Genomic DNA, 11,399 nt, shown 5'->3' on the forward strand with positions numbered 1-11,399 from the left:
GAAAAATCAATCTGCTATGCATAAAATGGCTTACCACTTAGGAGATTCATTTCAGTGAATTGTTGTATTGAAACATAAGCAGTTTTATCTCGAACTCCATTACATGTCAGTTCTGCTTTGTGTTTCTTTACACAGGGCAAACTAAAGAGACAAAGAGGAAGTACTTTTATATTTTAGAGTAAGAAAGATACAAATGTAGGTAATAAGGTAGGAAGTTACATATATACCTGCAGGAATATCGCATACAACGTGGACATCTGTACTTTGCTTCTTCCGTACCACAAGTTTCACACCTACAAAAGCCCATTAATTAGTACAAAAGCCCAAGTAATTTAGTAAGTTATCAAATATTAATTCTACTTATCTGTTTATAAACTTTGAATGCTGATTGAATTACTTGTCACAATCAATTTATAAACATTAGTCACAGTGAATAAAGTACATGCAAGTATAAGTGGATGGGATTAAGGGATTAAGATTGTTTTAAAAAGTGTATGCAGGTAACTGATAAAGTATTCGACAGCTGTTAAACATCATTTGAAAATTCTTCTTTATGAAATTGTCTCCAAATAATAACTACATTTACCATGGTGTTAGTAATATGTAACTCAAGAAAGCATGTACTAAATTTTTAAAAACTCATCTCACTTTTGACTTCTTTTTCTACTATAATTAGAGAATGAGATTATTCACTGATATTTTAACTTGTAATTCCTGGCAGTCTGGTAATGACTGTGTGATTGCATGTATGTGTATCCAGAAGTCCAGTCCATAAGTTATGTTTAGATATTTTAAAAGCATACATACACACCAGAAAAAAGAATGTAAGACCTGGTCCAATTAAGAGACCAGCAGTAGCACCTTTTCTCCTCAACTCCACACCTAACCTAGAATGGGCATCAAAATAGTCTAGAAATGCTTTTAACCATCATCTGTCCTCAACTGCTCTTCTAGGATCTTGGGACAACCAAACTGCAGCTACTTCTATTTGGTCTACTATGTTCTAGACAGTAATATTCACAAGAATTTGACCACTTTTATTTCCTTTGTTGTCAACCTGATCCCACACTAAGGAAATTAAAAGCAGCGAATATTCATAGCATCTTATAGAAATTTGACAATTGAGTAAGGTCAAATGTGTTTTTGTCTAATTTTAACTTAATCCACTTTGTCATTATTGGTTTTATTAGATTTTTCTCATCTCTATCGTTTCTCAAAGGAATACTGAGTAAAAAGCACATTAAGTCAAGCCAGATCCTGTTCCAAAGGATCTTATGGTCCCTGGAAATTTCATTTTCCTTACTTAATCATTACCCACTGGTCACTAACAACTTCAGACATTTTCACTGAATTTGTGGTCATCTGACAACATCCTCCCCTTCCCAACAACACCAAACAATACCACTCAGACTCCAGAAAAGCAAACTTATTCTTATTTTTCCTTCTGCTGATAGTGTAGTTTCCATCATTCTAGACAAGAGGACTTTAGTTTTATTCCCCCAATTGGCTTTCTCCCCGCCTTACCTTGACATGGCCAGTTTCCGCTTGCAGCCCACCAGGTGATTCATCTGAGGCTCTTCTTTCACCTTCGTATCATCCATCACTTCTTTCTTCAGGAAATCCTTCTCTTCTTTTACAAGCACTCCATCCATCATCTCCTCCTCCTCTTTTATGTTCTGACCAACAAACACCTCCTCCTGCTTTATCTCCAAGTTATCCTTCCTCTCTTCCTTCACTTCTGGCCAGTCTATTACCTCTTCCTTCACCTTCACTTTCTCTTCCTTTACCTTTGGCTCATCCATCTTCTCTTCTTTTATCACCCAACCACTCTGCATCTCCTGTTTCACCTCCAATATGTCTGTTTTCTCTTCCTTCACCTCAGGCCCATCCTCCACCTCCTGCTTTACCCACTGGCCATCCACCGTGCCTTCTATTTCTGGCCAGTCCATAACTTCTTGCTTCACAACCGTTAAGTCCATTCCCAACTCCTCTGCCCTTTGCCCACTTCCTTTCTCTCCATCTCCTGTCTTCTTCATTCCTGTCAATCCATTCCCCTCCTCTCCACCGCCGGCCTTCTCCATCCCTGCTAACTCCCCGACTTTCTCCCTATCCGACTTGGGACTTAACCGCGCCCCCTCAGCTACACTCTGGAGATCACCTCCCGACATCCCTTCATTTTCCGCAGCAAACTCCATCAGCTCACGACCCTTGATCTCTGCTGCCACTCTGTCCTTAGATGTGGCTGCTCCACGGCAACAGGAAGAATTACGGGCCGGAACACAGACACCAGCCCACGTGTAGAGCCGAGAAGACACAACCGCGGGACGCCGGCCTGGCACTGTCGCCCGAATCGCCGTAAAGCAACGCTTTCGTGCCTCGCCACTTTACGACTTGTAGCGGTCTTTACGGCTCTGCGGCGGTCCCGCCCAGATCCTCTGAGAGAATCCGCGTGAGGCCACGCCCACTGTGACTGTCCCCAGGGTTTCGCCACTCCCGGACCCTGGGGACGCCTCCTCCGCCGGCCCTCGGCGACCCGCTGCGCTCTGCTAAGTGTAGAGTGGAGGAGGAGCCCCGCCGAGGGAAGAGAAAGGAACCTTTTACACTCTTGAAATGGGAATACCCACCCTAATCTGTATCAACAATTTAATCTAATCTGGTATGAAAATGGAGTACACACCTGATGTTACGCCTCTCCAAAGCTTTAGTTTTTTTAAACCTATAAACTAGGACGATGGTATTACAAATCTCATGCATGGGACTCAACTAGCAGTGACTGACAAACTCAATGTATGGTGGCTGTTATTAGGTTTCAGGTAGGAAAGAAGGTGTTAACGTAATTCCTTCAACTGTTCCTCAGTAACAGCTTGCATCCGCCTGTTCCCCATTCTCCGCATTTTACAGGACTCTGTAAGAGAACTTTATATATATGGTCGACTTTAAAATTACACAATTTAAAAGCTTATTTATTTCTTACAGGTTACAGCCTGCAAGGTGGCTGTTCTGACAGGTTTAGAAGCACAGCCTCTGAGGAGGCTGGAAACAGGCTGTTTGAGGGAGGGGAGGGTGGAACAGGAATTTATGCCAAATGAGTTGGCCAAGTATATATATTCAATAGGTTATAGGAGGATCTATGAATATTCATGGAGGGAAGACAGGCATGCATGATAAGCAAACATGCATGTTACACATGACCCATGTTAATTTTGGATTGGAGAGTTAACATGTAAATACATTATAATGAGGCCCCATTAAATCAAAAGGTGAAGCAGAGGCAGCAAGGCACTCAAGCAGGCAGCCTCGGTAAAACGGCCAGAATCAGTCCTTGGTTGGTGGTCTTATCAGGAGAAAGTTGCTGAACTCTTGTCCAATCAAAGTTGTAGTTATGGCTCTTGGACCAGGGTCAGTTAGTCAGCTTCTGTCAGTGGGTAAGCTGCAATTGTTTTAATATTGCTTGTCTTGAGGCTAGTGCTTCTTTAGTTTCTAAAGAAAAAGAAAAACCTGTTTATTAGAAATAATAAATAATAAACTGTTTTTTATAGAAAAAACAGTTTATTCTATACAGTGTAGGGGTGTGTGACTTAACACATGCTGGCATGGCCTTAGGTATCTTATTGCCACACAGTCCCTTTTGTCAGTATTATGATTTCTATTTTAACATTAATGCTGGTCAGTTGTTGTGTCTAAATTGCAAAAAGGAGAAGATACGATGAGGTTTGTCTGACCTCCCATTCCGTCATGGCTGGGAACTCAGTTTTTAAGGTTTCTCTGGGGTTCAGTCGGCTGGGGGGCTTACGATTTTATTTTTAGTTTTCTCTCTCTCTATATATATATATAGAGAGAGATATCAGATATATATATATATATATGTATATATATATATATATATTTTTTTCCCCTGTTTAGAGACTTGACCAAAGTTCAATCTCCAGGAGTGGATCTAAACACACACACACACACACACATACACACACACACACACACACACACACAACCAAAACAACCCTTGCATCTGTTTCAGCTACTTTTAAAAATTATTACTATTGCATACTGGGAAACTGGGCATTAGGCACTTTCACCTAATCTTCACATAATGTCTTGTGAGATATATATTTTCCTCAGCTGATGCATGAGGAAACTTCAAAGAAATGGCTTTTAGGGTGGGCTGCTTTGTGCTACCCAATCAGAGACTATTAGTTTGCAGGGCATTCAGCTATTATCATTCATGCACATATTGGTGAGGGAATGGGAATTTTAAATAGGTGAGCAGAGTGAGGAAGGGGCACTTAGTTGGGGCACTACTGATTGAGCAGTGCTGAAAGGAGCATTGAAAATCCACTGTGAGTTGTGAGGTGGTAGCTTCCAGAAGAACAGACAATCTCTTTTGGAGGTACTTAGAAGTGTTAGTTGCCGTTGGGATCAAAGAGAAACTACTGGATCTTCACGCTAGATACATCTTCACACTAGGAAGAGAGGCTAAAAAATGACAGAAAGAATCCATGTTGAACATGTTTTAAATAGTAGAAGTTTGTTCTTTTTACTGCTTTTGTTATTTATTGCTAAATAATATTCAGTTGTATGGATATAGCACATTTGTTCATTCATGTACCAGTTGATAGGCATTTGGATTGTTTCCAGTTTGAGCTATTAAGAATCATTCTGCTTCCACATTTGTATATAAGCTTTTTTGTGGACATGTTTTCATTTCCCTTGAGTAGATCCTAGGAGTGGAATTGCTGGGCCGTATGGCAAATTTATGTTTAATTTTTAAGAAATGGCCAAACTATTTTGCTGTACCATTTTACGTTCCCACTGGCTGTGGGTTCCAGTTTCTCTACATCATTGCCAATGCTTGCTATTGTCACTTTTTGGTTTATAAGTGTGTACTGGTTTCTCATTGTGAATTTCGTTTGCATTTCTTTAATGACTAATGGTGTTCAGCATCTTTTCATGTGCTCATGACCATTTGTATATTTTCTCTAATGAAATGTATATTCAAATATTTTGCCCATTTTAATTGATTTGTCTTTTTATTATCAAACTGTAGTAGTTCTCTCTATATTATGAATATAGGATTGTGGTAGACAGCCACCAAGATGTTCCCCAATAATCCCCACTTGGTAGTCAGACCAATGTGTAGAATGCTGCTTCTTATCCCTGGATAGCATACAGCAGAATTAATATTATGTTACCTCTGAGATTAGGTTTGGAAAAAGGCTGTTGTTTCTGCTGTAGGCTCTTGCTCTTTTGTTCTCTCTCCCAGAGCACTCCCTCTGGGGAAAAAAAGCTGCCTTGTCTTGAGTAACCCTACATACAGTCGCAGGGAGTTGAAGTCTCTGGCCGTTATAAGCTGAATTGTGTCTCCTTAAAATTCACAAAATTCTTCCCCAGTACATCAGAATGAGACTATATTTGGGGATGAAACCATTAAAGAAGTTTTTAAGTTAAAATAAAACCATTAGGGTGGGCCCTAATCCAATCTGACTGGTATCCTTATAAGAGGAAATTTGGACACAAAAAGAGACAACAGGGAACACACAGAGAGAAAAGACCGTGTTGAGATACAGTGGGAAGGTGGCTACCTGAATGTCACCAAGAGAGGCCTCAGGAAAAATCAAACCTGCTAACACATTGATGTGGCGCGATTACAGGACAGGGGATGACACAGAACATAAAATGACGACACAGACACACATGGACATGACAATGACTCGAGTGACCAATGCACCGGTTGCTTTATTTTTATACTTCCCAGACCCAAGGTTAGTTCCGTGTACGTGAGCATCTGAGCATAGCAGCGATATCAGCCAATTACGGAGTTGTTTCAAAAGGGAAACAATTTCCTATGGTCTCAGACCTCAAAACGGTTACTAAAGTTAAGGTGCCGGACAGAGCTCAAAAGCCAAGGCCGAGATGGGCAACATAAAACAATGCAGCCATTTGAAGTGCTTCTTGGTCTCAATCCCAGGTGGGCGGCTCCTTCCTGGCCCCCACGGTTGTGCCTGTTTTAGGTCGCCCCCCTCCATGGGGAGTCTTCCCCGTCATTGACTACCAATCATCAATGGGGGGGGGCAGTTCTTGGGAGAGTTCTTCTGAGTTCTTCTTGTTCTTGTTCTCATGGCCTCCAGACTCCCACCACGGGGGCCCTCCGTGTGGGAGTTGGGAGCATTTGCTTTTGTGCAACAACTCAGGCTTCTTATCAAGTCACAAGGCAGCAACCGTGTCTGAAGAAAATGCTGACTACTGCTGCATCAGACAGCACATGTACATTACAGACTATAGTGAATGATTAGTATAAGGCATAACACCAGAATCAGCCCCCAACAATTGATCTTGGACTTTTAGCTTCTGGAACTGTGAGAAAACAAATATCTGTTATTTAAGCCACTCAGTCTGTGCTATTTTGTTATAACAGCCCTGGAAACTAATATACTGCCCAACAACAAGCAGAGAACTGAGGCCTATGAATAGCCATGTGAGTGTGGAAGAAGATTCTTTAGTCCTAGCCCAGCTTTGACATGACTATAGCTCTGGCTGACAGCTACACTCAGATTCCTGACACCCAGAAATTGCATGAGATAATAAATGTTTATAGTTTTAAACTGCTAAGTTTCTGGATAATTGATACACAGCAGTAGACAATTAATACCTATTTCTTGCATAATTTGCAAATATTTTCTTTTAATCTGTGGCTTTTCATTTCTTTAGTTGTGTCTTTAAAAGAGCAAAAGTTGGCTGGGCATGGTGGCTCACACCTGTAATCCTAGCACTCTGGGAAGCTGAGGCAAGTGGATCATTTGAGCTCAGGAGTTCGAGACCAGCCTGAGCAAGAGTGAGACCCCGTCTCTACTAAGAAAAATAGAAGGAAATTAGCTGGACAGTTAAAAAAATGTGTGTATACATATGTGTGTGTGTATATACATATAAAGTTAGCCGGGCATGGTGGCACATGCCTATAGTCCCAGCTACTCGGGAGGCTGAGGCAGTAGGATTGCTTGAGCCCAGGAGTTTGAGATTGATGTGAGCTAGGCTGATGCCATGGCACTCTAGCCTGGGCAACAGAGTGAGACTCTGTCTCAAAAACAAAAAAAAAAGTTTTACATTTTGATCAAATCCAGTTTATTAATTTTTAAATGAATGGCACTTTTTGTGTCACACTAATAAATCTTTGCCTAGCCAAAGGTTCCAAAGATTTTCTCCTATGTTTTCTAGAAGTTTGAAAGTTTTAGTTCTTACATGTAGGTGTATCACCAATTTTGAATTGGTTTTTGTATATACAGTCATACTACTGTATCTGCAGGGGATTGTTTCCAGGACCCTCGCTGACAGCAAAATCTGAGAATGATCAAGTCCTACTGTCTGCCCTCTGCATCCACAGGCTTCCTACCTGCTGGGTCAGCATCCATGTATTCAACCAACCAATTCAACTGTGGATCAAATTTCAACAACTGGTTGAATCTGCAGACACAGAACTGAAGATACATGACAGCCAACTGTAGTACAAAGTAATGGTTTTATTTCTTTTTAAATGGATATCTTATTGTGTAAGCACCATTTGTTGAAAAGAGCATCCTTTTCCCTTGAATTGCCTTGATGTTTTAAAAAATCAATTGATCACAAATATAAGGATTTATTTTTAGACTTTATACTCTGTTTCATTGTTCTATATGTCTATCCTTACACCAATATTCCACTCTCTTGATTATTATAACTTTATGGTAAGTCCAATTTTGCTCTTTTTGAAAATAATGTTGGCAATTGTAGGTCCTTTGCATTTCCATATAAATTTTAGGGTCAGCTTGTCAATTTCTACAAAAAAGCTTGTTGGGATTTTGTAGGATATATAGATCAATTTGGGAGGATTGTTATCTTAATAATATTATGTCCTACAGTCCATGAAAATGGAATGTCGCCTATTTATTTAGACTGTCTTTAATATCACTTAACAATGCTTTGTAGTTTTAAGTGTATAAGCTTTTCATGTCTTTTGCTAAATTTACTCCTAGGTATTTGATTCTTTTTGATGTGATTTTGAATGGGATTATTTATTTAATTTCATTTTGGATTTTTCATTGCTAACATACAGAAATACAATTGATTTTTATAAATTGATTTTGTATCTTGCAACTCTACTAAACTTATTTTATAATATATCTATATAGCTTAATTCAATTAATTAATATTTTGTTTAGGAGTTTTCATCTGTGTTTATGAGGGATATTTGCCTGTAGTTCTCTTGTAATGTCAGTTTTTTTTTTTTTTAATCAGAGTTTTCCTCATATCTTTATGTTTCCTATTTCTTTATTGCTTCCAGATACTGTTTGGGAGAATTCTCCAAGTAATTTCTGCCTCACTATTTTGTTATTTGATGGTATCCACTCTTTAAGTCAACCTATCCACTAAGTTCATTTCAATTACTATATTTTCATAACCAATATCTCTAGCTTTTTATTGCTTCATGTTTCTAATATTCTTTCTTATCTCTGAAGATATTTCTTTTACTCATTTTAAATTCTTCACTTTTTTCCATTAATTCTGTTCCTCTAGTATAAATTATATCTCTAGCTTTTTATTGCTTCATGTTTATAATATTCTTTCTTATCTCTGAAGATATTTCTTTTACTCATTTTAAATTCTTCACTTTTTTCCATTAATTCTGTTCCTCTAGTATAAATTGTCTAGTTTTAACAAAAACCTCTTAGGGAATGACACTCTTCAGATGTTGCAATATTTTCCCCTGTGATCTCATATTCCCTTGGGAGTATCAGCAAGCACAGTTGTAATTCACATTTTCAAGGGAGGATCAAAAGCATAGGACTTGGATTGTGACTCTTCTGGTGATTCTTTTGGGGGCAATGGGTAAGGAGAAGAGTGAATGAGCCTCATGGTAGAAAGCCTTTGGTGTTATAATCTGGGCTCCATCAGTTCTAGTCTACCCTCCTACAAAGAGAACATGCCTCTCATGTTGACTCCCAGTAACCCTACATTGTCATCATTTTCCCAAGAGCTCCTGTCTTCTATGATAATCATCTACATCCTTGGGTGGAAAGAAGAAGAGGAGTGCTCCTAACCAACCCATATGCATAGCTATGAGGTTCCCTGATGTTCTTCTGCCTCCTTGGGCAGGTGCTGGGATGATCTTGCTGTTTTTATGCCTATCTTCAGTTGGGGTGGGCTGTGATCCACTCAGGCTAATGTGGGGTAGAAAAGGGCACAAACAGAGATTCTATATTTTTATTCCACCCTCTACCTCCATTAGTGTTCCTCTTTGCCCCTTCAGGCTTTCTTCTTCCACCACAATGTGAAGCAACTTCCTTTCCTCTCCAAGGGTTTTACAGAGTTTCCTAGTTAGGCTTAAATTTGTCACCCTGCCTCTCACTTATGTGGAAACTTTAGGATTGTATTTGGGGAATTGGGACAATAGCCTTGTATAGTTTGCTATCTTTTCAGGAGCTGGAAGTCTCTAGATCAAACTTTACAGTAATATTGTATGGTAAGGAATTTCAGAAATTATTTGAAGGGTGTCTGGAATATCCTTCCTTTTGGGCTTCCCATGACATTGCTCAATTTTTTCCAGAACGTCTAAAGGTTTCATTATATTAATAACTTTGAGGCAATGCTTGTCCATGGGCTGTTGCATTAGCATTGCCTGGTGTATTGGATCAAAAACAGATTTCTAGGTCTCTCCCTAGAGTCATTTAATCAAAATGGAGACAGTTACCAGGAAATATTTAACAAGTATTTCTGGGTAGTACTTCTATGAATAGCCAGGTTTGAGAGCCACTGGGTGAAGGCGTTATACCTGCACTTTCCAATATGGTAGCCATTAGCCACAATGGCTATTGAACACTTGAGATATGGTTATCTGAATTGAGATGTGCTGTAAGTGTAAAATACACACCAGATTTCAAAGACTTAGTATAAAAAGGTAAAATATCTCATTAAAATACTTTAATATTGATTACATGTTGAAATGATAGTATTTTAGATATACTAGGTTATGTATGATATATTATTAAAATTAAATTTACCTTTTTCTTACTTTTATTAATGTGGCTATTAGAAAATTTGAAATTACATATGTGGCTCATATTATATTTCAGTTGGACAGTGCTATATTGGCAGTATTATTAAAATTCACATTTTAATTAGATAAGGTTAACATAAAGTAAATATTTAAGAATTAGCTAAGTGTGTTAATTTATAAATTTGTTAGTCAATAAATATTTTTCTCTTCAATCCATTCTCCAAACTACAATCTGAGCATCTTTACAAATCAAAGTCTCATAATGTCAGCCACCTCCTTAAAAACTTTCAATGCCTTATTGTTGCTCTAGTCTAGGATAAAGAACTAAATCCTTATCATGGCCTTGCAAATATCTCACATATTCTGGCCTACATCTGTTTTCCAGTCTTCTCTCTACTTACTCATCTTTCAGATGGCAAGTGAAGCTCTACTTTCCTAGGGAAGCTTTCCTTGACTGCTCCTCCTACACCAGCTCGGCCTAGGTCAGTGTTGTGTGTGTGCATGTGTGTTTCAAAGCACTTAATTCAAATTATAATTATACATTCATTAATATTATCACTGATTAACACCAGTTTCTCCCCTAGACAATGAGTTCATTGGGCACAGTGACGCTGCCTCTTTGCTCAGCTTGAATTGCCAACTCAGAGTATAGTATCTGGTACACATAGACAATAAAACATACAGACATGAAGAAGTTGTGTACCTATCATGTACCACACACTGCCATGCTATATAATTATAAACTTTAACATCTACAGTTTGCCTTCAGGGAGCTCACAATTTAGTGAGGGGAGACAGTCATATAAATAGCAAAAACAAAATACTGAAGCGACTATAGAGCATGACCTAAAGTGGAAGTAGTATGTATTCTTTTGTGGGGCAAGTTGGGAAAGCTTTCCTGATGAGCTAACTTGAAAAATGAATAAGAGTTGGCTAGGAGGAGAAAGCAGGAGAGGTTTCCAGACAGAGGAATGAGAAAGTATAATATGTTTGGGAAACATCAGATGGTGCTGTGGTTTGAATGTGTCCTCCAGAAGTCCATGTGCTGGAGACTTAATCCCCAATGCAATAGTGCTGAGAAGCAGAGCCTAATATAAGAGGTCATTGGGTCATGAGGGCTGTGCCTCATGAACACATTATTATCATTACTGTGAAAGTGGGTTAGCTATCCCATGACTGGGTTGTTATATAAACCAAGTCTGGCCCTGGTTGCCTCTTGAGTGATCACTTTTACCTTCTGCCATGGAATAATGCTAACCAGACACTGGCAACATGCTCTTGAACTTCCCAGCCTTCAGAACTCTGAGAAATAAATTTCTTTATAAATTACCCAATCTGTGATATTGTTGTACCAACAGGAAATGGACTAAGATAA

At 39.0% G+C, this 11,399-nt stretch overlaps 1 protein-coding gene across 1 annotated transcript in view; it reads right to left on the reverse strand.

Annotated features, from left to right (window-relative positions):
- Positions 1-2,360, reverse strand: part of ZNHIT6 (zinc finger HIT-type containing 6) — a 49,842-nt gene extending 47,482 nt beyond the window's left edge. Inside the window, exons 1-3 of the mRNA XM_012747571.3 lie at positions 1,525-2,360; positions 228-293; positions 35-141 (exon numbers count right to left, since the gene is read on the reverse strand). Coding sequence (XP_012603025.2) covers positions 35-141; positions 228-293; positions 1,525-2,195 — 844 coding nt within the window. The 5' untranslated portion in view covers positions 2,196-2,360. The remainder of the gene's footprint in view (positions 1-34; positions 142-227; positions 294-1,524) is intronic.
- Between the last annotated feature and the right edge of the window lie 9,039 nt (positions 2,361-11,399).

The sequence above is a fragment of the Microcebus murinus genome, chromosome 2 (genome assembly GCF_040939455.1).
Source record: "Microcebus murinus isolate Inina chromosome 2, M.murinus_Inina_mat1.0, whole genome shotgun sequence".
Lineage (NCBI taxonomy): Eukaryota > Metazoa > Chordata > Mammalia > Primates > Cheirogaleidae > Microcebus > Microcebus murinus.